General features: G+C 57.8%; 1 protein-coding gene across 3 annotated transcripts in view; it reads left to right on the forward strand.

Annotated features, from left to right (window-relative positions):
• TTC7A (tetratricopeptide repeat domain 7A) overlaps window positions 1-26,053 on the forward strand; it is a 115,947-nt gene that overhangs the window by 77,928 nt on the left and 11,966 nt on the right. For all 3 annotated transcript variants that reach the window (XM_026486390.4, XM_044378210.3, XM_048222425.2), the window contains 4 exons: window positions 10,997-11,113; window positions 14,676-14,773; window positions 16,258-16,392; window positions 23,817-24,019. In XM_026486390.4, the coding sequence (XP_026342175.1) occupies window positions 10,997-11,113; window positions 14,676-14,773; window positions 16,258-16,392; window positions 23,817-24,019 (553 nt within the window). The remainder of the gene's footprint in view (window positions 1-10,996; window positions 11,114-14,675; window positions 14,774-16,257; window positions 16,393-23,816; window positions 24,020-26,053) is intronic.

The following is a 26,053-nucleotide window of genomic DNA, read 5'->3' on the forward strand; positions in this document are numbered from 1 at the left end:
GTGGCCCCAGCTGTTGCCACGGCAGATCGTTCACCCGCCAGTCCAGTAAATACCATTGCAGCAAAACAAAAAAATCAAACCCCCTTCACCCTGGCCTCCGTGTCTCCAGCAAGGCCTCCGTGTGAGGGCACTTACAGACCCGAGCTCTGTGTGCCACTGGGAGCCCCCCTGAAGGCTGCTCTATGGGGCTGAGGCTTTTCAGAGGCTCTTCTCTTCTGCACAGCCTGCCCGTGCGTTGGCTCCCAGAGACTGTCTTAGTGAAGGAAGAGGCTGGCAGGCCAGTGTTGAGGGTGGAGGGGGCCTGGCACGGCAGGTGTGAGGGGCGGCGGCCAGTGGGTGGAATGGAGCCCTTTCTATGGGAGCTTATCCCCATGTGAGGGCCACAGTGGGGCTCCTGCCCTCGCCGGGTCGTGCTGTCTCTCACCTGTGCCACCGCTAGCAGCTTGATCAAATGCCAAACAGTGACATCTGTCCTGCCTGCCTCTGCCTCCAAGGCCTGTGGCGAGATTCAGACAAGAGAAGGTCTTGCAGTGGGTTTAGAAGCGCATTCAAGGGCAGCAGCGTGGAGGGGTCTGGAAGGCAGCGCACCAGCAGTGTGAGACCACGGTGTGGGGCCCGAGGGCGGGGTGCGTGGCGGCGCAGAGCTGGGGGAGGGCTCTGTCCGTGCCAGGCCTGGGAGGCACAGGCAGAGTCAGGAAGCCCTGTGAGAGGTGTGGGAGCTCCTTAGCTGCCCGGGAGGCCACGATTCCTCCAGGCAGGCTAAAGAGTCCTGGAGAAAAACCCAGCCCTTGCGGAGCTGAACTTCTGAAAATCCCCCTAAATTCAGGGATTAAAAAGCAAAGCAAAGAGGATCTTGATTTCCGGGCTGCGGGATGACCTTTAGTTAATGGAGCTTGGGTTTAAAAGGCAGAAACGTGATGAGGCAGAGACCGATGGCCCGCGGGGACAGTGTGAACTTGGCACGGGGGCCACCAGGCACCCTGCACAGCTTCCTGAAATCCTGAGGGCTTCCGACTAAGCCCCAGACACATGTGCTGGCCTGGCCGTCCCTGGCCGTCCTGCAGGGGGCCTCAGGGGGCAGCTAACTCCCTATTTAGAGCCGGTTTCCAAGCCCACTGGGCGGAATGTGCGTGGTCTCGTCCTGTGCAAGCTCGGAGACGCCTGTGCTATGGGAGGCAGGGGGGAGGCTCAGCTGGGGAGGGCAGGGATATGGGGTCAAGGGGAACAGGCTACTGATAAGCATGGTTCCTGCAGCTGGGGCTTCAGGGCCACTGGTTTTAGGTAACAGATTCCTTATGCTTTAGTCAGTGCGCTTGTAGTGAAGGTCACCATGGTAACCAAACAAAATTCCTCGGGCTTCGTGATGGGAGCTTTCCAATAACCAGCCTGTCAGTCACTGCCCCCACCCAGACCTGGCAGCCCGCCAGACTGGTTTTGACAAACCCAGACCATGGGTGGACTGGGCGGTGGTGGAGGAGGCAACTGGCAAGACCACCTCCTCCCGCCCCACCCTGGGGGTCCCATTAGGCCCCTTTGGGCAGTTTCTGCCTGGCCCAGCCCAGATCCCGGAGGAGAGGACTTGGAAGATCCTGGGGGAAGATGTGTCAGAGCCTGGGGGGCAGCCCCCCAGCACAGGAGCAATATGGCCCTCCCTGCAAGCTGGAGCTGCCGTGTGTAAACACCCTATCGACCCAGCCATCTCCCCCAGGAAGCCTAGGCTGTTTTGGAAAATATGTGAGCTGATAACTAGACTGAGCTGGGGCCAGACCTTGGCTGGTTCTGGTTGAGGCTAACTGTGGCCTCAAGGGCACCTCCCCGGTCTACCTGGCCTGCCTCACCTTTTTCTCAGGTTATTTCTATTGGTGCATTCCACTAGGCAGAAGGATCAGAGTCCCGGGCCTGTGTTCACATTTCTGACTTAAACCCGGTGTGTTTATTGGATGGCTCTTAGTAAGGGCTACAGTGGATCAAAAAGACACTTAAAATACCAACACTCCAGTGAGGGGGCTGGAATCAAAGGTATTAACACAAACATAGTTTATCCCTTTGCTGGATTCATTAAACATTTTTGGCTAGCACCCCCCCCCCCCCCAGGACAAGAGCCAGGAGTTAAACTTGCAGGCCCTGTGGCTGAGGGAAGTGTTAAGCCGGGCATAATCACTGGCCCCAGCACTTTCTTCCCCAAAGGTCAGTTCCTCATCAGCTAAGCTGGTTTGACATTCAGCATTTCCCTTTGCTTGTTGTTCTATGGACGCTCCTGTGATCTTGCTCTGTGGGTCTGTCGTCAGGGGCCTCGGTCTCCCCCTGCCAGTCCGCTTTTGCTCAGACAGGAGGGTCGATGACCCAGGTGGTTTGGTTTCGGGAAGAGAAGAGGAAAGGAAGGTATTATTTGCAGGGTTTTTTTCAAAACGAATTCTTAATTTGTTTTGAGGTGATTTCAGCTCTTTGTTTCCCGATCCTAACTCCCTCATCTCCCAGCTTACAACGTTTGCTGGAGGCAGGCATTCCAGCCCAGGCCCAAGACAAAGCCTCTCTGCCCCAGGAAGAGAGGGCATTGTTGCCCATGAGGCAGGGCTGGCCTCCCCTCTGCAGTGGGTGGTCTTTGGGGCCCCAGGGTCTGCTTCCTGGGCAGAGGTTACAGACCAAGAACAAGGTGTTTGCTTCTTGGTGATTTATACCAGGCTGGGACCCTACTTTTCTTCTACCTAGGGACCTTCTTTCTGGAAGTTCTGACATTCCTGAATGGTCATGGAAAGGCTCTGGGGGGTTTGTGTTCTTATCTGGCAAGATCATGCGTTTGCGTTTGGAGAATCATCTGGAGATAACTGGACAGACGTAGGCGGTGGCTGAGGGAAGCAGGGCCTGGAGACCTGCTGGGTCAGCCGTGGGTCAGCACAGATAAGAAGGCCTAGCCGTCCAGTGAGCCGCAGGCGTGCTTCGGTGCAGGCCTGCTCTCAGAAAAGCCCTGAGACTGTTCTCCAGGTGGGGGCAGGGCCCTTGAAGCAGGAGGAGCTCATTTCAGGAAGCAGAAGCTTGCCGGCTGTTGATTTTAATACTCCAAAGTTAGTTCATTTTGAATGAATTCATTAAGAGGTGGTGGATCGGTGTGAGCCTCAAAAGATGAGGGTACATGGGTCAATGCATGCTCCAGACCCAAGGGGAAATCATTGGTTTTTAGGGCGAAGAGCTGCCATCAGGGGCCCTTCTGTGTTGGGAGTTAGTCTCTAGCAAGGTAAGAAAGCTGGGCTTCCCTCTGGCCCTCTGCCTTTCAGGGAGGTCACTCCTGTTAGAGCCACTTTAAAATAATACCCTCAAAGAGCACGTGCCTGAGTGTAACCAGTTGATTTCCCTGGAGTCTCCCAGAGGCGTGGAATTGGGAGGAGTGTGTGCGACCCATGTCGCCCTGCCCCTGCTTGGCTTCCTGGGCTGCTGGGTAGAGCCAGGTGTTGGAGCCAGGTGACCCCAGCCTGAATGGGGGCGAGGGGCTGGGCCGACTCCTACCAGAGGGCCTGCTCCTTCCCTGCCCCTGCCCCTGCCCCCATCCTGTCCTGGGGTGGGGCCTCTGCGCCTGCTCCGCTGGGCCTCCTGCCCTCCGTCCAGGTCATCATCCCTGCTGGGCCAACCAGCAGCTCTACTTTGCCTAGAAGCCCCCCACTCCTCACCCCCGTTGGTCAAAATGGAAAGCTGAACTGCTTGATTGAGTACTGGATTCTCTACTGGTTTGTTTCCCAGCTGCCTTAGATACGCCGTTTGAACTTCCCCTTGAGAGTGGAAGCACCTTTGGAGCAGGGACTGTGGCCTCTGCCCTGCCCCCACCTCCTCCCTGTGGGGGCCCCACGGCTAGACACCCAGCGCACCCCAGTAGACCCTCTGATGGGTAGACCACGGGAGCGGTTTTGTCTATTGCTCTGGAGTGAAGGAGGGACCCCACACGGATGCTGGCGCCTTACAGCCCTCACGCCACTTACCCTGTTTTCTTGTTTGGGTGTGTTTATTTTTTGCTCTTTACAGCCCTCCTACTTGAAAAAACTGGGGAAGCTAGATGGTAGGGCAGACTGCTGGTACAGGGCAGAGCCGGGGCTAGAACCCAGGCCAGGTGGCCGGCTAGACAGCCCTCAGAGGCTTGAACCCCACCAGCTTTGATGACAGTAAGAGAGCAGTGCACCCGGCACGTGCTCTGCGGCGGCCACTGCTCTGAACACTGCGCTTGCGTTACGTCCCCCTCTCCTCAGGGACCCGGTGAGGAAGAACAGCCCCCGTTGCTCCCACTTTACACAGGAGGGCCTAAGTAAGCAGCTGTGCGTGACCGGGGCTGGGTACATGATGGCAGGTGGGGCAGACCGGGATTGGGCACTTTATGAAGTGTGAGCCCCCCCAGGTCTCTCTGCACATTTTTTCCAAGGAAGAGCCCTACCCTCACCCTCCAGGTGTACGGATACCGTCATTCACATTTTACCGATACAAAACTAAAGTTCAGAGAAGGTGAAAGGACTTGCCCTGGAGGCCCCACGGCTAGAGGAAGGGAAACCGAGGTTTGGGCATGCAGGATGGGGCCCCCTTCCTGTGTTTCCCTGTGTCCCGTGTGGTGGGCAGACTCTGGCCTCCCGGCCCGGGAGTTAGACTTTCCAGAGGCGTGGCCGCCTGACTCAAAGAATAGCCTGCTTTTTCACTCAATTATGTGTTTTCTGTAAAAATAGAACTCTTCATTAAAACAGCACGGCACAGCCATCAGCCGGAATTACTAATTACTGTCCTTTAAAGAGATAATTCCCCCTTCGGTGCCTTTGCCACACCTGCCGCCATCCCCGCCCCCACCGTGCAGGGCTCCCACAGAGGCCGGGAGCCGGAGGCATGGGGCTGGTGGGACCAGGAAGAATGGACCGTGCCCCGGGGCGCTGCAGCGGCTCTTCCTCGGACTTCCCCCACCCCGGGAACGCCCACAGCTCCCCAGGCCTCCGTGAGTCCTTGTGGCTCAAACTCCCGTTATTCAACAAAGATTCGTTGAGTGACGTTAGGTCAGTCACTGGGGATACAAAGATAAGAAAGACGTGGCCCTGCCAGACACAGGGTCTGCTAGGGAAGACTGGCAGTGATGGCGTGGGCCGAGGAGACCTGTCTTGTGGGGTGGCTGTGCGCCAGGGCTGCCTGTATAGGGCTCTGTTGCCCTTAGTCCTCCCAGCAGCCTTCCTGGGTGGTGCGGTTACTTTCCCGGAGGGGTGAAGGCACCTGCCGGGAGGGTGCTGAGGCGGGGGCGTGTACCTGCTTTGTCCGGTGCCCACAGCTGCTTCAGCACGATGTGCTCCTGTTTGCTGGGGAGCGAACCGCGGGCCAGAGGTGGCCCCGTCAGCTAGACAGCAGTGGCCGTGCTCAGGCGTTTATCGCATGTGCTGAGTGATTTTATAGGGAGCCGTTTCCAGGAACAGGAAAGGGAAAATGTGGTCCCATTGTGCTTGCGACCCACACAGCCCAGGTCCTTCCCTGCAGCCGCCTCTGCTCTGCACGTACTCCCTACCACCAGGAGCAGTGCTGGGGGGAGCAGCCAGGGAGGGGATGCAGGAGAGAATGATCTGAGGCTCCTGGAAAGGGGGAATGGACAAGGTGACCTCTGACCCCTGGAGAGTGCTTGCTTAGCTCAAGCCATCTTCACAGAAATATCCCCAATTTACAAAATAATTCTTTTGGAAAATATTTTTTTTTGGAAGGGCTCATGTTCACCCAGTTTCGAGGAGGCTCACCCGAAGATATCTCCTCTTATATAAGTGGGGAAAAATGATTTGTCTTTGCCTCAGATGGGAACAGCTCCAAATCTTAATCCTTTTGACAAATAATTAGCAGGCTGATCCTGCCCCAGGAACAGGGGCCAGGCAGGGCCCAGAAAGCGAGGGAGGAGGAGGCAGCTGCCAGGCTGACCGTGCATTCCACCAAGAACGAGCTCCAGGGGCTGCCCTGGCCCGAGCGGCTGGGCAGGTGGGCAGAAATGCCCTGTGGGAACACCCAGAGACGCCAGCCTCACTGGTCTGCGTCTCTGCCACAGGAGAAGGGCTGGCCCAGAGGCAGACAGACTCCTCAAGGCCGAGGTGCTTCATGGTCCAGCAGGGCTGGCCCTATTTAGGTCAGCCGAGTGCCTGTCTGTGCCCCCAGGATGCCCGCCTTGACCAGAGCACGGCGGTAGATGAGTGTGTGGTAAGGATGGTGGCTTAGGGAGCCCCGAGCCTGGGCGTGAGGTGGCCAGTGTGGATCACCCAAACTCTGGTGGCGTTCTTAGGGAGGGTGTGAGCTCCTGGGGAGTCACCTTGTGGCCTCACTGGGCCTCCCTACGAGGACCAGGGCACACTTGCCACTTCAGCTGGGCCCAGGACTCCTTCCCGTAGCCTTAGCTGGCTCCCCGCTGGGGTGGGACAGAGCACATGGTGTGTTTACGTGGACTCTTGCTCCTTCCTCTTCCCCAGAGAGAACACTCACTTTCACATCGTCTTCGGATGCAAGGCGTGGGAAGGGCCTTCGGTCCTGTTAGACCTCGGTGTTTATTTCACATGGGCCTCCACAGCTTCACAAACAGGAATGTGCTTGCAAGGGGGCTTAGGGCCACGGCTGCGTCACCTGGACCTAGTCGGCCGGGCTTAGTCTGTCCCCTCCCATCCCTTCCTTTCCTACACCCTTCTTGAGTCCCAGGAGCCGCGAGGAAGACTGCCTGCCTTGCCAGACGGGCCACAGAGGTCAGGGGCTTTCTGAGAGCCTTCCAAGGCACGAGGCCTCGAAACCGCTTTTCCGGGTCTGCTAGGCCTGCCGTTTCGGGGCAGGAGTCCCTTCCCCCAGCCTCAGCGCAGGCCTGTGCTTGAGGACTGAGTGCAGCTGTGCATTTCTCAGCCGCTGCGTGCGGGTCACTGCAGTTCATGTGGTGGCAGACGTCACTCCCACTTCACTGGAACCTGCGACATGCCCTGCTGGGTGACAGTGGAGCTGGGACTTTGGCTCGGGTTTCTCACTCCGCTCTGAACGACATCGCCGTGCAGGGTCAGCGGTGTGGCCGTTCCTGTCCCAGAGTGGTTGCGCAGGTGTGAGAGGGCCTGTAGATGCACATATTCCGGCCCTTCCTGTCTCGGGACACTCCCTGGTTGTACTTCTGGCTCTGCCCGGGTGACTGTCCTCCGGGATGAAGACCGCGAGTCCTGAGGAGCCGCACACCTTCATGTCCTGCCCAGAACTCCCCCGCTCCTCCCCAGGCCCGTGGAACTTGGCAGCTAAAAACGGACTCGGCCAGCGCTTCGCTTGTTGGGAGGCACTGTAACCCACTCCAGTGATGAGGCACCGAGCGAACACATCCCTCCCTCCTTCCTAACGAGGGCCCAGCAGTGGGAAGCGGGGGCGTCAGAAATCAGCTCTGATTTCACACGGATTGCGAGACCCTGAGCGTGGCCAGATGGTTGTAACAACACGTATCTTCACAGAACTAAGCAGACAGTGTGCGCTCAGCTCCGTGTGGGCCCCGGAGAGGCGGGGAGGACCCTGACGTGGCGGGAAGCAGGGCCCTGGCCGACGAGGCCTTGCCGTCCAGGTGGGGGTGCATGGCAGGACGCAGGACAAGATGCGTGGTGGTTTTACCATCTGTAGGCAGGACTGGCCACGGACTGTTTCTGGATTATCTGAATTTAAAATGCTTGATAGGAATGTATCTTCGTGATTAAACTCATAAGCCTATGTGGCCAAAAGATACATAAATAATCTATGTAAATAATATCTAGAGATACAGAGCGTGTAATTAAGTGCTAAGACTCTTGAGTGATCAGAAAAGGGCAGGGGTGGTCATGCTGGGGCTTCTCTGAGGAGGGACTACAACCACTAAGTTAGAATAGTGGGCTTTTTTAGAGTCTCAGACTCCTTTCTACAAATGACATTTTAGATTCATTTGGTATATGAAACAGGCCTGCCAGCGGCTGGGCTGGTTGAAGGGGTGGGGAGCCCAAGCTTGCCGCCTGCATCCCCCGGCCCCCATGGCCAACAGCTTCCCTGAGGCCCTGCCTGGAAGCACCGTGTTCGGTGAGGCTCCGGCGTGTTGCGTGGGCTAGGAAGTGTTGCCCACCAGCCACAGTGGCACATCGGTGCTCAGCCAGCTCCTCGTACTGTTGTGGGAAGAACCAGGCCACCCGTGTGTCTTGGCACACAGGATAGAGAGGGAGCCCTGTACTGCGACAGAGGAGGGGAGGGGAGGGAGTCCAGCAGCGAATTAGAGGCATGCCAGCAGGTGTGCAGGTGACCAAGTCTGACATAGTGAAGACTATCCTGGAGGGGCGTGTGTACAGCCCCCATGCGGACACACGGGAAGTCAGAGGGTGACATCTGCTTAGGAGCTGGCCAGAAGTTGGAGAGGAAGGGTGAGTCCAGCAAGGGCGATGACGTGCAGCAGGGCACGGATGAGTCCAGGAGGCTGTCCCCCAGTTCAGGTTGCTGCTAATGCCCACATGAGCAGCTCACGGGTGCCCAAGGGCATCGGGAGGAGTGGCAGGAATGGAAGGTCATGGCACAAAGGCATTTGAATTGATGTCATAGTCTGGGCAGGGTTCTTTGTCGAGGAAGATCCCTCCTGGCAGTGCTCAACGGTGAGACTAAGGAAATCTCAGGAGCTCATCTGGAGCCTCCCAGGATCCAGGATCCGGGAGTGAAGGATCCGACCAGAGGGTGACTGCCTGTTGGAGCGCTTGCCCCAGCCCAGAAAGGATGTGGTTTGGTTGAGAAATTCCGCGCTGGGTCACTCACGCTAATGGAATGTCAGCAGCCGCGAGGATAACAGCCTGTGTTGGTAGAAGTCACTGTCTGCCAGCTCAGCTTGCAGCCACTTCTGTTCTAGGCACGTTGTGTGGTCGGGTCTGCCACTCGTGCTGGCCCTCAGGGACGCAGGGAGCAGGAGGGGGAAAGGGGCCTAGCAGAGAGGAGCTGAAGAGGAGGCATGCGGGGGGACATGGGGTGCCGGGGAGCACTTCGGGGCTGGTCTGCCTGGGGAACTGTCCCGGGAACCAGCCTAGCCCGGCCCTGAGTGGCCCCGCCTGGGTGTTCCCCATGTCTGCAGGAAGGGGTTTCACTCCTCATAACAGCCGCTCCAGCCTCTGGTCCCCCCTTCCCAACGCTTCACCTCTCTCCCCCAACTCCCAATGCTGCCCCACCCCAGCCGCCTTTTCATCACACACCAGCCCAACAAGATACCTTATCGCCACCCTCCTTGCGCTGAGTCTGACCCACCTGACTATCACTCAATGATCAGCACCTGGTTATCTGGGCACTTTGTCATTTTTAGCACCAGTTGTTACCTTGAAGGTGGAAATTGTGTCTTCTACTCCAGATTTCCTAAAGCAGGGGCTTCTAATACTTGTGAAGTGTTGGACCCTTCGAGAATCCGGGAGGGGAGAGTAGGGATGGCAGGGCCAGTTTTCCCCAGCAGCTGCCCACCAGGATGCAAAGACCACATTCCTGCCCAGGCCTGTGCAGCCCACACTGTGGAGACCATGCTTTCTGCCCTCGGGACCTTGTAGGCCAACCAGGCCATTCATTAGTAGATGTTCTGAGAAGGGCACAAGGCATCCTGAGCGTCTGGGAAGGCAGAATTTAAGGTCAGACTTGAGAGGGGATGAACATGGAGAGGTGAGGCTGGATGGGGTGGAGGGGCTCCGAGTGAGGGAGAGGGTCAGAGGGGAAAGCTCCCAGTCCAAGGCTGGCCTCCCCATACAGTGCCTGCAGCCTCAGATCACAGGACGCGTGCTGTGTGGATGCAGGACTCAGCCTGTCCGAGGGCCTGTGTGCCAAGTTCAGATGGGCCAGCAGAGCCACCAGGCAGTGATCAAGTACAGGGCCTGACATCATGTGCGTTTGTGCAACAGCGATGCCGGGATGAAAAGGGCCTTACTGCTCAGCACCCGGTGAGAACCAGAGTCACAGCCTTGTTTGGGCCTCAGTGGCTCAGTCAAGTTCACATGCTGCCCAGACAGCTGGTGCGCATCAGTGCGGCTGGCAGGACCCACGGTAGAAAGAACGCGGGACTTCATAGCCGGTAGTAAACTGCCACTGCCTTGCATTTCCTAAGTGTCCGCGGCTGCCTTGACCCTCTCTCCCCCAGGACCCCAGTACTCCCCGATAACCGAAGGGCCAACACCTGGCACAGCAGGATGCCCAAGCCCCCACCCTCATTCTGATGGGCGGTGTTCTGATGGTCTCTGCTGTGTCCGGGGCAGAGGGAGGAAGCCCCCCTCCTGTGGTCCTGCCTTCTGGTGGGGCCAGCGCCTTTTTTCTCCTCCCAGCCTCCATCAGGGCCACAGCTCCACATCCCACACCGTCCTGACCTCAGAGGACTCCCAGTTTTCAGGTTGAAAGAGATTCTGAAGTTGCTCTCTCCCTTGCAGAGTGACTGTGTTCTAAATGGTGACCGGATAGGATCTGGTGGCACTTTAATCCTATAGCACATATAAGGGGAGCTGGCTATTTTAGGAAATCCAGTGAAGAATTCTTTGATAAAGTAGCACGTGACTGGTGACTGTCCTCATGTATCCAGGGTCAGGAAGCAGTCTGCAGTTCAACTGAGGAGATGTTAATTGAGCATTTACTGTGTGCTGGCAAGGTCTAAAGCAGCACTCTGCCCTTAGGGGACCTTTCTTTGCCAGTTCCTTGCTTAGCTTTATTCCTTGATTAAGAGTTGCCTTCTGGGTCTGTCTCTTGCAGACAGGGCCCCCGGGGCCCTGTGGGGCTTGTAAATACGAGGATGGCCACATGTTCCTTGGGGACAGTACGTACTGAGGGTGTGGGTAGGAGGAGCAAACAAAGCGAGACTCATAGCCACACTTGACAGTGCTTCAGAGGCTGGGGCAGGAGAGTCTATGACCGGGGGCCAAGTGAATGAGGGGGACCGGCAGAATGGTGGGGCGGAATCCCTTGGGGTCCTAGCCTGGGAGGAGAGCCGGGGGAAAGGGCGCCCTCGCAGGGCCATGCTAACTGCCGCCGTCACCCCCCGCAGCCTGATGTTCACCAAGGTGAAGCTGGAGCAGGTGCTGAAAGGCCCGGAGGAAGCCCTCGTGACCTGCAGACAAATGCTGAGGCTGTGGCAGACCCTGTACAGCTTCTCCCAGATGGGGTGAGTGGAGTCATGCTCTCTGCGGCTGCCCGGGGGGTGGGGGGGGTGGATGCCACACGGGCCGGGTGGTGGTTGCCAAGGCAACAGCCCACAGCCCTGCAGCCATGATGCCTGGGGGTGGTGACGGAATTTGAATCAGAGTGTGCTACTTACTGCTCCCAGGGCCTTTTACATCCGTTGGCTAATTTTAACCTTTTGACAACCTTCTGTGAGGACAGAAAGAACCTGCTTGGGAAGCGGAAGTTCAGAGAAGTAAGAAGGAAGTCCTGATTGAGCGGTGGACCAGGCGCTGGGATTACCGCTCATCTCTTAAACACTGTCAGATTTTATTCTCAGCCCAGGAGGGAAACTAAGACTCCGAGATCTTATAGACTTTGCCAGAGTCACTCACCTGGTAAATGGCAGTGCTGGAACTTGAACCTGGGTCACCCGAGTGCCAGCCCTCCTGAGCCCATTGCTTCTTCCTGGCCCCATTTGGAAGCTAGGAGGAGGAAGCTGAATTCCTGAAGGGCCTGCCCCGCCCATCCCCCCCCCCCCCCCCCGCAACTCACCCACCATCCTCCCGCCCCACTCACCCAACGTCTTTCCCCTGACTCACCCACCATCTCCTACCATAGTCCCCAGCCTGGGCTCCAGGTTTTTCCTGGGCCAGAGTAGGCACTCTTGTCTGGGTTGAAGATGCTGGAAGTCTTTGCTCAGATCCCCTCGGACACTGTGTAGCCCAAAGCAGAAAAGGGCTTTGTGCCAGGCAGGTCTTGGGCGTCCTCCTTCTCCTCTGGTGCTCGCTCCCTGCCCTCCCCTGAAATTCCTGGCTGTGTCATCTCCTGGAAGACCCCCCTCTAGTAGATGTGTTTGCATTTTCACAGGGACTCTGGGAGACCAGAAGGCTTTCGCAGTCCCCAGAGGCATGTCTCTCTATTGGTGAGACTTACAGAGGAGGGCCAGGATAATCCAACTGGGTTAAAACCCTTGGGCAAAGTAGGGTCTGTCTCTGTCTGAAGGCCTTTGACAGGCCTGGGAGATTCCAGGGCAGAGCAGGACCCAGTGAGTGGAAGCTGCCAGAAGGAGGCTTTGGGGTGAGGGACTTTTCAGAAAGGGAATGGGGAGCTGTCTGGTAGCTGGGTGATGTGGGGGTGAGGCCCAGACTCCGGTGTGAGCAGGACCTGCCCTGAGATGCCCCTTGCTTAGCCACTCACTGGCTGCAGCCACTTGGGCAGGTCCACAGTCTGGCTCCCCTTACGGAGAGGAGCTGCCCTTGGAGGTGGCAGGGACTTCCTCTTGGCTGGATGGCTGGCTGCCTGCTCATCCAGGCGGTCTTGGCAGGCCCCTCGGAGCTGTGGCCCCGTCTCCCGGCATGCGGGCCCTCCCTGTGCCTCCCCTCCAGGCAGCAGATCTGTGGGGTTGCCCCGTGTTCTCGCAGGGGCTGGGGCTGTAGGTTCACGCTGGGGTCATTTTAAGTCACCACCCACACACTCATCTCTAATAGGAGGGCCCAGTGGAGCTCCTCCTCGGTTCCCTAAGCACCTCTTTTGGGGAACCTCCCATAGCGCCCCACCTAGGGCGGGGTAGGGCTCAGCCAGGCCAACTATCTGAAGGCAAATTGCTAGGACCAGAAGGCAGGATCCCATACCCTCCTGGCTTTCCCCAGAATAGGGGGCGGTCTTTCTGAACCTGGAGATACCAAGCAGAAACTAGGATTTGTAAAATCTGGTTTGGGGCAGCTGAGGCCAGAGGCCAGAATCCACAGCCTGAAGGTCTGGCCTACCGGCCCCACCCAGGCGCCCTCCTTCCTCTGCTCCGCCTGGGCCAGCCCACACCTCCCAGCCCCCCGCCCCCAGAGCCTTCCTTCGTGGAGCCTGCAGTCACCCAGCCTTCTACGCTTCCCCTCAACCCTCTTGAACTAGATCTAAGTGCTTATCATGGACTCTCCTCCCCACAGCCCCCCCCCCGCCCCCCACCACCAGGTTCTTCAGGGCAGGAGTGATGCTGTGTGTTGACCTAGACCCAGGTGGCAAAAGTCCCTGAGATGGGCTGTTTCTGGAGCCCTAGGAGTGTCCCCGTCAGGGGCTGGGAGGGCAGGTGGGACAAGAAGCTCTCTGCGCCTGCCACCTGCCCGTGTTGCCTCCTGTACTCCTCACGGAGACCTCGTGAGCCTGACCTCCCCTGCTTCTTACTGCACACGATAAGCAGGATGAGAAAACTAAGAATGGCTAAGTAGCTTTGCCAAGGGCCACACAGCCGAGGAGGGATGGCCCGTGTCCTTGGGTCTTCCGCACTGCACCCTGGTGCCTCCCGACAGTGGAAGAGGGTGGGGAGGAAAGGCACCAACCTGACCCACTGTGTTTTGTGGGTGGTTTCCTCTGATGTGTGCCCGATGGCCGTGCACCCGCAGGCGCAAGTTCAGGCCCGTGTGAGCCTGAGTTAAAGCGGCAAGGGTGGGGCCCTGGCATTCTTGGTTGGACCATGGTCTGGGCACCCCAGTGAAAGGAAGAGGCCTCTGGCCCCAGGCTGGACTTACTTGCCTTCTCTCCTGCCATTTCCACCTTGGCCTTCCTCTAAACTTTCCCCAGTCAGCAGGTTCCAGGGCGATGCCAGAAGTGGGCAGGGGTGGCTGCTGGGGGTATGTGTGCCCCAGAATGGGCACAATGGGCTGCACAGCCTTTCCGAGCTGGTGTCCCCCCCACCTCCCACTCAGAGCAAAGAGCAACCTCTCTAGCAGTGTGGGAGCTGCAGGGACCTGGGGAGATTACCATGCTTGTTTATCTGCCACCCTTGCCCCCCCCCCCGGCTCTTCTGGGGCCACCCTGGTAGCCCAAGGTAGGTTGCCTGAGGCCGAGTGGCGTCTGGGGCTTCCTTCCGTGGGCTGGGGGCTGGGGGCATTGCTGGTGGCCCGTGAAGACTAAGCGTTCCTTGGAAGCCAGACCGTGATGCCTGCTCTGTGTCTGGCACTCTGCTAGACATTGTGAGGGCAGCAAAAGGTAGCAAAGTCCTCCTGTTGGCCTGGGGAGCTCCTAGCATCACACACTTCAGAGGAGGGTTTCTAACCCACGTGCTGCTGGATCCATGCTGACGGAGGGCAAGGGAGGAGGCAGCCGGGAGGGGCACAGCAGCCGGGAGGGGCACTGGGCTGATTCTAAAGGATGGAGGGTTTTGGGTGGACCAGAAGAACAGCAAGAATATTCTTGGTGGCAGCATGAGCAAATAGTAGCCGTGGGGACGAAATGTGGTGGTATTTAGGAATAGCGGGGAGACTGACGTCCCCACAGGCACACAGTGGCAGTGTATATGTGTGTGTGTGTGTGTGTGTGTGTATGTGTATACATGTGCTGGGGATTCACAGCATGTCAGTGTAGCTGCTAGAGTGAGCCAGATTCTAGAACCCCAAGCCTGAGCTCTAGTCTCTTCTGCCACTCTGGTGGTCTCCATCCTTCCTACTGGTCCCAGCTTTGACTCAGTTCCCAGGCCTAAACTGTCAGCCCCAGAGCCTACCTGGCATAAGCCTCCCTTATTCTCCCTGCCAGCCCTCCACCTCACCGGGGCCTGGCCTTCCTTTGCCTTTCAGAGGCCTGGAAAAGGATGGGAGCCTCGGCGAGGGCGTCCCCCTGAAGAAGCAGAGCGGCATGCACCTGACTCTGCCCGATGCCCATGATGCAGACTCCGGTAAGAACTAGCCCGTGGTCAGCCGTCCGTGGGGTCCACAGCTCACTCTCCCAGCCTGAGCACGAACAGGGAGAGTGGCATCTGCCCGGCCTGGCCAAACCCACCCCCCAGAGCCTGGTGCTGAGGAGCTAAGGAGCTGCCTCCAGGCACCGTTCTGGCACCTTCCCACCCATCCTGCTCTGGAGTGGGAAGTGAGCAGCTGGAGCAGGCAGGGGAAGGACCCTGCGTCCTGGGCGAGGGTGCAGAGAGGAGAGCCAGGGCAGGGAGATGGCTGTGGAGCCTAGAAACCGTCTCCCCCGAGGCTAAGCTCAAGGCCAGGGTCTACCTGAAGTGTCCTTAGTAGACGGAGTCAAGTAGGATGGAATGAGCTGAGCTTCAGTTTACAGCGAAGCCCAGAGTAGACTGTTTCAAGTGAGGGCCTGATGAAAGTGGAATGGCCCAGGCGCAGGAGAAAGAACTAGTCACGGGAACGGAGCGTCAGGGAGGTGTATTTAGTGGCATTGCTCATTCTGTCTGCCTCTGTGGACCTGAGCCGATCACACCTTTGCTGTCCCTGATGGAGCTGGATTGCCCGTGCCGAGCCCCGCACCTGACTTAGAGGCACGTCCGAGGGGCACTGGGCTAACTGTGGAGCTGCTGACTCCAAAGAGGGGACGGGGAAGGAGGGCCCGGCACCCTTGCAGTGAAGGGGGGACGAACCACGAACAAACGATTAGCGCTGCACGTGGGCTCGTCCTAGAAACAGAAACCATCTGTGGAGTGCCCCGCGGGCTGCCGAGTTTATCTGGGGGGGGACCGTGCTCACATTCCACCTGCACAGGAAGTGTAAATGTCGACGGCTTGTAGATCCTGGGCAGGGACCCGAGTCACCCAGAACTGCCACGGGGGAGGCTCTGCAGAGGGCACAGGGTCCGGCCTGAGCCGCTGCCCGAGGCTTCGGTGCGGCGCAGCCTCAGATGGGACCTTCTTGTAGGAGAAACGATAATATGCACCTGTGAAAACAGAAAGCCACGAGAGCAGAAGGGAGAAGAGAAAAATTCTCATTTCACCACCCAGACCTTCATAATGGCCTTTCAGACCTTTCTCCCAGGCCCCTATTTCTTCCCTAGAAAAATGTCATTGTGCCCTTTCTCAGCTTTTTTTTCCCCTAACCGTATGCCGTGAACATCCTTCTGCACCTGTCTCCCTATTTCTGTGCCATTAGTGTGATGGCCGCAGGGTCTTGGGTGATTCTACCCGCACATATTTTCAGTCACTCCCTGTTGTTGGACATTCAGGTCATTTCTGGTTTCAGTATTACAGACGCCTTTGCCAACACGCAGGACTATCTTCCTTAGTGAAGACTCCTAGGAGCGGGCTTACTGCCCGGGTGCTCCTCCTAAGCGCCTCATCCCAGCCGTGGCTGAGGGTCCAAGGAGGGCTCGTCCCAGTGCGTCCGTCAGCTGGTTTGCGACCACTCAGCCGCCTCCCCTCTTGCTCTGCAGGCTCCCGGCGGGCGTCATCCATCGCAGCCTCCCGGCTGGAGGAGGCCATGTCAGAGCTGACTGTGCCCAGCTCCGTCCTGAAGCAGGGCCCCATGCAGCTGTGGACCACGCTGGAACAGATCTGGCTCCAGGCTGGTGAGTGTCCCTGGCCCCAGTGACAGCCGCCCGCCCGCCTGCCTGCAGGCCTCTCGAGGGCATGTGGGGTGGTGAAGGCCCCTGACAAGGCCTACATAGACTGCAGTACTCATGGAAGGGCCTGGGGATCAGGAACCTGGAGCTCTTTGCCCATCTCTCCCCTAGTTCTAGCTCTTTCTTCTTTGCTTGGCCTAAGAAGAGTCACTTCATCTGTCTGGCTGTGGGTTTCCTTCCCCACCACATGGGGACAGGGCCTGCCTGCCTGCCTCAGGGAGGCTCTCTGGTAGCAAATACAAATGTAAGAAAATTGGAGGAAAAACCACACAGATGGATAGCCTTCCTAGTCTCAAAGACAGGCCCCGTCCCTCCTCCTTACCCTCCCTCTCCTGAGTAAAACTAGTTAGTAAAACCAGCTCAAGCCCCAGAGAGCTCACAGAATTGCTGGAGAAGAGGTGAGGTCTGGTGGCATAGTTCAGCGATGGCAGAGGGCTGGTAACGCTGAGGTGGCCATTCAGGTGACAGTCCCTCTTGATAGGTAACTGGCACCACTGCACCGTGGAATGTGAGGGTCAGTTACTGTGGGGGACACAGAGAGCTTCAGGATCCCATAGGGCTGGGTTCTCCTGCCAGCCCCCTACTGCCCGCCCTGATCTAAAATGAGCTCGTGAGCAAAGTGGTCAGTGCCGTGTGGGGCACATAATAGGTGCTCAGTGAAGCTCCTCCCCTGTTTTCTGGTTACCCTGACAGGTGTCCATCTCTCCCCAGGGGCTGGCACCTACAGCCCCCCAGGGGAGACGCAGAAGAGACTGCAGGTAGAAAGTTCCTGAGCTGAGCGGACATTGCAAGTCATTGCAAGTCAGAGGCAGAAAGTGGTTCACTGGGGATCTGAGGCTTCCCGCTGCCTGGACTTCACATAAGGCCCCATTAGCATGCAGTACTCCCCCTACTCTCCCACCACAGCTTCTTTACTCTGGGGGGAGAAATTGGACCAGCATGCACAGGCTAAACAGGGAAGCATGTTCATAACGCCAACAGCGCCCCAGTTAGCATATCAGGGTCCCTTAGGCGGCCAGGGGTGTGTAAGGGGCATGCTCACCAGCCAGCTTGTTGCATCCTAAGGAGCAAGAGGAATGTTGAAACTCCGAGGGATATGAAGCAAGGCCTCCCCTTAGGCAAAGAGCCCCCTGTCTTCTTCGAAGACATGGAGCCAGCACGGCTCCCTAGGGGCACGCCAGAGCCCCCGCCGCTCCACGTGCCAGGGTAGGAGGCTGCGCCCTCACTGGGCCTTTACCACGTGTCCCCAGTAATGCGGTGATCAGATCCGGGGGGCTGTGCGTTGCCTGCTCTGGGGCTCCCAGGCCTTTATTCTATTGATACGCACTATCTACCACCATCAGCAAATGAACACGTTTTGCATTTCACAAGCCTGCTTTCCATTGCTCAAGGGTGCTGCTTTATGCTCAGGGTACTAGTATGTTCTGGTAACTCCGGGGAAGGTTAACTCATTGGCCTTCCTGAAGCTTGTAATCAGGCTTGGGAATAATCAGTATAAATACATGCCCGTCAGTAACTTGCACATTAGCCTCTCTCGTCTGAACATTAGCCTAGATATTCAGCCCCCAGAGAACTCTGGGAACAAAACCTGAATGCTTTGAATGTGGTGCGGGGGGAAGGGTTGGGCCGTGTGGCATTGGGAGGCAGGTTTGGGTGTGTGTGACTGATCCAAAATGGCAGTGACTTCTGCAAGGTAGACGTTTTGTTGTCCTTTTGTAAAAGTTCAGAGATGGTGCCCTTGACTGGGATGACAGCTCTGCTCTCCTGGTCCAGGGCCCTAGGTTCCTTCCATTTTGTTGGCTCTGCTCTCTGTGGGGTGTCACTCTCACCCCTGTGACCCATCATGGCTCTTCATCATGTTCACCTTCCGAGGCATAACCAGGGAGAGCAGAAGAAGGGGACACCCCTTCTCTGTAAGGACATATTTTGAAAATTGCATACATCAGTCCCCATCATGATCCATTGGCCAGAACTTAGTCACATGACCACACCTAGCTGCAAAGGACTCTGGGAAGTGTCACTGTCCTGGTTGTCCATATGGCCCATGGAAAATCAGGGGCTCTGTCATTATTGGAGAAAGAGAGAAGAGACTGAGGGACAGCTGCCACAGCCAGAAAGGGAAGTAAGAAAGCGTCCCAGGTTTCCCCTCTGAGCACGGGAGGGTTCCGGAGCAGTCTGCGCTCCATAAGCTGTTGGCGTCAGCAGCAAGCATGTGCCGAGCACATACTGAATGAAGGGCTGCCAGGACCAAATCACCGAGGCACAAACTTCTCCCTAACCTCACCCCCGACCTGAGCCAGGCTCAGAGTATCGTCACCAGCGTCCCCACCCCCACCCACCCGCCTAACGATCCCAGCAGCTGCAGCAAATGTGCAGGAACGGAAAACATCCTCCTTTTTCACTTTGGAAGGAGCTCATCCCCCAGCTTTCGTTCAGGATGAATTACACCCGGGCCGCTGCGGCTCCATCAGTACCCGCCTTTGGTTGCGCGACGGTACCCTTCCTCTCCCAGCTCTTGTCCTCCTCCCTGCTCTCTCCAGGCCTCCGTCCCTTTCCAGTCAGAGGTGACAAGCATCACGGGGCGCTGCCACTTGAGAGATGCGTTCCAGGAACGTTGCCTCTTTGGCAGCGGGTCCGTGTGACAGTGGGCGAAGTACGAAGCCTCCCAATGCCCCCGGATCCTGCGTGTCGAGCGGTGCCTTTTGGAAGAGCAAGAGGGCTCACCTCCCTCTGTCCCTGCAGCTCATGTCTCTGGGAGCTAACAGTGTGCTGGGGGGGGGGAGGGAGATAGACGTAAGGAAGAGTTCCCCTGCCCTGGAGGTCCAGGGGACTCCTAGGCGGCCATGGGCTTTCACTCGGTTGGGGAAGCTGGCTTGAGTCTCCGCTCCCACATGGCAGGTGCACAGTGTCTGGGCACTGGGCACAGAGCTCCACCTGCTAAACAGATGCGTCAGGCGAGAGCCAGTGCACCCCCTGGTCCAGGCTGAACCTGTGCCCAGAGAGCCTGTAAGACGGGCAGAGCACCTTTGCCCAAGCATCTCAGAATGGGGACCACCGGTGGGGACAGTCCTCAGGAGGGCCTGGGCGTTGGTAGCTAAATCGACCCCAGCTGTGAGCCGGGCAGACTGGGGAACTGGGGTGGGGTGGCCAGGGCTGTGTCTAAAGATCATCTTCATTATAAAATTACAGTCACGGGAGGGGCGCCTGGGTGGTGCAGTCGGTTAAAGTATCCAACCCTTGACTCTTGATTTCGGCTCAGGTAGTGATCTCAGGGTTGTGAGATCGAGCCCCATGTCAGCTCAGCCTGGGCATGGAACCTGCTTAAGATTCTCTCTCTCCCTCTCCCTCTGCCCCAACCCCACCTTTTCTCTCTCTCTCTCTTCTCTCTCTCTACCCCTCCCTCCATCTAAAAAAAAAAAAAACAAAATACAGTCACTGGAGAAGCTCTGCCATACCCGTGGTCCCACCTGCTCCTCTCGTGTTTTGTTCCCTCATCTCTCATCCCTTTATCTTCCCTCACGCTCCCCTCTGTCCCAGCTCCCCACCCTTCTCCCTCCTGCCTTCTGTGCCTTCTTCCCACGTCCCCTCTTGCCTTGCTCTGGCTTTTTCTTCTTCCCTCCTCTGCCGGCACCCCCTCCTCCCAGCTGTCGAGTCACTGAGGAGAGCACTCGGGGACAGGAAGTCGCGAGCCCAGTCCCTGCAGCCTTGACTCCCTTGTGGCCTGAGGAAAATCGGGCCCTTCTCTGGGTCCCTGGGGTGGAGGCTCTCAGACCACCTGCAGAATGCCTTTAGACCTTCGGATCCTCTGTTATTCATTCTCTTGGTTCCCTGGCCGCCTCTCTCACTCCTTCCTTGTCTGCCTCTCCCCCTTCTCCTTTATTCTGGGTGTCCATATGTCCTGAAGGTCTGCTCCATGGGGAGGACGCTTGTGTCCATTAGGGGGCAGTTTTGGTGATCCCCTCTGGGGTTCAAGGCTAGCTAAGGGCCTAACCTTAACTTCTTTCCTGAGCTTCTCGCTGAGGCATCTCTGCCTTTTGCCTGGGTGCCCCTCCTTTCCGAGGTCCCATGGAAGGTCTCTAGGAAGCACCTCTCATGTCAGAGGCCCCTGAAAGGCCATAGACCTGACCCTGGGCCCTCCCTCACCCCGCCCCTCAGCTCAGGAGGAGCCCGGGGGCAAGGCCCTCCCTGCCAAGAGGGCGTGCAAATAGCACCGTGAAGAGTGAGTTCATCCCCCGACCTGGGGCTGGGGTGGGGCTTGGCTCTGACAGAAAGACTGGAACCAGCTCTGGGTGCAGGGTTAGATCAGGATGCCTCAGAAAAAAATAATAAAAGGGACTGTTGCAAAGCTCCAGGGAACAGATGTTTTCCATTTGGAGCCTGCCGAGAGAAGCACAGAGGGGGGTGGGTGGAGAGAGATGGACGGAAGAGGGAGAAAAGCTGAGACACAGAGGCAGGAGGGGAGGTCAAGGGTAGGCAGACAGGAAGATGAGAGAAGTGGGGAAATTGGGATGGAGGGAGAGAGAAGTTGCTGAGGGCATGGGAGAGGGGCCCTCGACACTGGGGACAGCAAGGTCTGTTTGCTGGGGTGGTGGCCAGGGCTGTGAGAATTCAAGCAAAGTCCGGTAACAGGGAGTGCGCCCTCCGGGGCGGAGGCCAGGATGGGTGGGTACCTTGGGGCCCCAGCAGTCAAGGCCGGGAGGTCGAGAAATCAGGGCAGTGGATGGGCACGGTGCCACACGTGGCTCCTGCTGTAGCCGAGGCCGGCTGGCTGGGGAGCACCATGTTTGGTAAAACAATTGCCGAGGCTAGGAAGAAGGGGTGCACTGCAGCCCCCAGACCTGTGGGCCCGGCTGCAGGTCAGAGGCCCCGCCCTGGAGGCTGAGCATGCCAGGGACTGTGTGCAAGGCGGCCAGGAGCCCTCAGGAGACCTCGTTTCTCTGGCTCTGTTCTGTGTCATCTGGTTTCCTGCCTAACTGGTAATGAAGTCCATCGGACCAAAGCAGCCCTACCTATTTTTCCGGGCATGTTCTCTGGTGTGTGGCCAGCCCAGCAAGACCCAGAGCCCCAAGGAAAGAGGGAGGTGGGGATCCCTGTAATTGAAATCTGTTGATATGAAGGCACTGTGAGGAGTCCCTAAGGGAGAGACCAGAAACAGCCTCTAGAGCCAGGGACTCAGAAGACGGGCCGGCAAGTTGTAAACAGCTTAATGAGCCATGGCAGGACCAGGCTGGCAGGTGGGCCAGGCCCGGGGCGAGCCTGCCCAGCAAGGGTGAGGGGGAGTGGAAGGCCTAACCTCTGAGCTGAGCTCCTGGTGGTAGAGGAAGCAGCCCCGCGGCGGGCAGGGTTTCCCTGCCCCCAACACTCACTACACACTTCCTTCTGCTTCTCCCCTCGCTTTCAGTGACCCTGGGAAGTTCGGTCATGGTGGAGCCCAGCCCTGCGGGTCAGCACAGCCTCCCTTCTCTCTGTCAGTCTAACTGCCCCTGCGCCTTCAGGCCCCAGCTCAAATGTTGCCTCCCCCAGGAAGACTTCCCTGACCACACCAGCACAGCTGACCTGACCCCTTCTGAGTGCTCGGGGCTTTCAGAATTGGCACCTGTCACTCCATTGCCTTGGCTCACTCCAGCAGTTTGGTTGCTCAGCTGTCCCACCTCCCCCCATCTCCAGTCTTTCTCCTTCTCCTGGGAGGGCCAGGCACACAGTCAGTACTTAATAGTTGCACACTGGACCCTCAGTTATGAATGCAGCCTGCTCAGAGCCCCGGGAAGCAGCTCCAGAAGGGAGCACAACAGCAGAGGAGAGGAGAGCCTAGGCTGAGCTAGACAAACCCCTGAGCTTGGGCCAGCCCTCCCTGCACGGCCCTGGCTCAAAGCCCGCCCTTCCTGGCCTCACCTTCCTGGGCTTTCTGCCTTGGGACTGTGCCGCTCAGACTGTCCACGAGGACGAGAGCCTGCATTTCTCTCTGGCCTGATCGTGGGGGCCTGGCTCCTCTGTGTTCACTGAATTCTTCCAAAGTCTCATCCCCGCTAGAGAAAAAGAGCCCCCTTGCTCAGAAAGGCTTCTGTAGTATTATAGGATGTGGCAAGCTACTTATTACACAACGAACTTAGGCAACATTCATGCTGACTACCCCAAGTGCCGTGTGCTGCCGTCAGGGCCTTACGCTTCCTTCCTGCTGCTTGTCGGAACAGGAGGACATGATGCCTGGGTCCGGGTTTTCCACCTCTTTCTGGGAGCTTCTTTCAGGATATCTGTTCCCCACCCCACCTAGACCTAACCCGAATTAGTGTAAGCTCAGCCCTTGGCCAGTGCTAGGAACAGCTCTTGGCGGGCTCGCAAGCCAGGCTCTGCGTGCCCTTCTGTGCTCCCATCTGTGCGCGGGCACCAGTCCCGGGAGGGGCGGCCAAGCCCAGGGCTGCCAGGAGAGAAAGGCTGAGTGGGCCACGAGGCCGAGCTGCCAGCCCAGCCAGCCTGTTTCTAAAAGTGCCTGCTGTGGGCGTGTACCTGTGCGGCGTGGGTCTGCAGTGTGCCTTTATGTGGGCTGGCCTGGGATTGGGGATGGCCCCGTTTCCCACTGAGCTGGGGAAGAAGGCAAACTGGTTATGGGACAGATCATCTGAGCTTGGTGGTGAAAGGCATGGGCAGCCCCTGTTCTCTCAGTGTGGCAGAAAGTCCTGGGCTTTGGAGGGAGGCCCAAGCTGCTGGGAACCCAGTGCTGTCTTGCCCCTTTCTAAGGAGGGACTGGAGTGAGGTCCCCCCACTCTCGGCCTGGCTTGTTAGTGCAGGGCCCATGAGAGCGCCTGCTGGGAGGGGTACATGAGAGAAGACACTTGGCAGAAGCAGGCCTTGGCCCACTGTCCATCTCCAGGAGTGTGGGCCGTTCGGGAACATGCACCTGCCTCGTCCTGATCGGCCTCCATCCCCCACCCCCAGCCTCTCAGTCGTCAGGTAGAGGGACGCTGCAGAAAGCCACCCAACCTTTACGAATGCCACTCGTGCCCCCACTGCCAGGCTTGGAAGTCAGCCTGATGCCACCCCCGGGTCCACTCCTGACTCTCCCTGTGGCCTTAGGCAACTTCCCCACCCTTTCTGTGCCCAGGAACCGCTCCCCGAAGCAGGGTCATGAAAGTGCTTGTTGCGTGGCTTTTGTGAATGTCGGCGGAGAGGGCCTGTGCGGAGCGGGTAGCACGGTGCCTGACAGCGAGCGAGCACTCAGAAACCATTACCTGCCGGGCCCAGGCGGTGACTCCAGGGAGGCTTCCCCTCACTCGAGACCCTCGAACTCGGGGCTGCTGGTCGAGTGCAGGGAGCGGGCCTCTGCTTCTGCCTTTCCCTACCACTGTCAACTCACTGTCCTTCTGCTTTCACAGCTGAGCTGTTCATGGAGCAGCGACACCTCAAGGAGGCAGGCTTCTGCATCCAGGAGGCGGCGGGCCTCTTCCCCACGTCGCACTCGGTACTCTACATGCGGGGCCGGCTAGCCGAGATGAAGGGCAGTTTGGAGGAGGCCAAGCAGCTGTACAAGGAAGCTCTCACGGTGAACCCCGACGGCGTGCGTATCATGCACAGCCTGGTGAGTCTGCCCCGGCCCCCGAAAAAGGCCTCGGGGTCCTCGTCCCCTCTCACCCCCTCCCATCTGCGCGTGCGCTGGTGTCTGCCGGGACGTGGCCTCCCTGCTGTGCTGGGAGAGACAGCTGGCTTGTCGACGCACGCCGTTCCCTTTCATTTGGAGCCTGCCTGAGGATGAAAAAATCCAGGATGGGTTGATATTCTTTGTAACTCTAAGCTTCTATAAAGCAATGTGACCCCAAAGGGGTTCTTCATTAGATCCTTGCCCTAGACACTGTAGGCAAAGTACTCCGCTTTCTGGGAGTCCCCAGGCCCTCCGTGCTCACTGGGCTACCTCTCCCACTTTGGAGGTGCGCTGTGCCTCTTTGGTGACATTCAGGGCATCTCCTGGGCTGGGCTGTCATGTCAGGCCTGATTCAAGCACCCATGGAAAATGGCCCCTGGCGGGGGGGGTTGGGAGTGGGTAAGAGGGCCCAGCAGCCCCCAGTCCTAGGACGTGGCCTAGGGTGCCCAGGGCTCAGTGACTTTCTGTGGTCAGGTCTGGAGGCCGGGAGCAGGATGCTGGTGTTCTTGGCTTGCCTTTGCTGTTCTCGTTCTGGGTGATCGTGAGTAAGTCGGCCCCCTTCTCTGAACCTCGGTTTGACTTATCTGTGCAATGGGGATTCTCTGATAGAGGAAACATTTATTGAAACCTGCTCCGACGGCTGGTATAGTAGACCGGTGGGGTAACCGTGTTTCCCTTCCTTTCTTAGCTACTTCCAGAGAGCAGGTCATCAGGATAAACATGATGCTCCGAAGTGTACAGGCCTACGTCAGCACAGTGGTTTTTGAAGTACAATTTAGGAGCACCCCATTAGTGACACAGTCTTCCCCTGTTGAGGTACAGGTCCCACCTCAGACGCCCCCCATGAGCGTTCTCTGAGGGAAGTGGCCATGAGGGCGTCACCGACATCTGCCACATGCGGAACACAAAGGGGTCAGAATGACTCCAGATGGCTGCAGGGTTATCATTGCCAGAAGGGGTCTGATTCCTTCCCAAAGAGAAGCCACAGGGAGTTCGATTTCCGCTCAGCGTCAGGAACAACAGTATAGCTCTCAGAACAGGACAAGTCCAAACTCAGGAGTTGTCTGGTGAGGACATTGCCAAGGGAATGGAAAATGCACTGGGGGGGAAGAGCTGCACCAGGTCATCTTTATAAGAGCCCCTGAAAACAGGTTAGAGCCTCCCAGCTCAGCTCTTATCCCCGCTGCCTGATATCTGAAAGGATTTCTACCTCGGGCCCACGTGAAGGTTCTGCGTCAGCTGAAGACAGCCCACGCAGTGACGTCACACCCGGGCCCGCGTTCCCCTCCACATGGCTGTGTTGCCTTGCAGTCTGCTCAGCAAAGGGTTGGTTTTTGCAAAGCACAGCCTCCTTCCTCCCGCAATTCAGACATTAGCTCCTGTGACAAATGGCTCCCTGGAGGTCACATCCAGAAACTGGATTAGGGTGGTGGGAGGGAGGCTGCGCGCTGGCTCCTGAGGCCTGCAGCCAGGCAGAGATGGCTGCCTTCCCCTGCGCTGGCCCATCGGAGCCCGCCGCCTCAGTCCCTAAAACCCGGTGAAGTCTGATAACAGGTACGATTTTGAAGTAACAGTGTACCATTTTTCATTTATGCTCATTGTTGGTAGCTATTTTCCTGAAATTGAAGCCGCTTCCAAAGGCGGGTTTCCATAGTAACCAAAGAGCGGGCCCTGAGTGGCTCCCTACAGATGTTTCTGAAATGGCCCCTTTTCTCTTCCCGGGGTGCCTGGCTGAGGTGATGAAATGAGAGCAAGTCAGAGCCAGACCTGCCCAGTGTTCAAGTTACAGGCAAGCAGAGGGACAGTCGGCTCTGGCGTGGGCAGCCCCGTTCGCTTTCCACATGCTCTGTTCCTGCCAGCAGCCCACACATATGCATGAAGAATAGCAAATTTCAGGTCTGGAGAAGATTTGCGAAGCACTCTTTTCCCAAAGACGCAGGAACACTGTGGCATGTTGATCTCCAGCATTCCCTG

This window comes from Ursus arctos, unplaced genomic scaffold (genome assembly GCF_023065955.2).
Source record: "Ursus arctos isolate Adak ecotype North America unplaced genomic scaffold, UrsArc2.0 scaffold_8, whole genome shotgun sequence".
Taxonomy (NCBI): Eukaryota; Metazoa; Chordata; class Mammalia; order Carnivora; family Ursidae; genus Ursus; species Ursus arctos.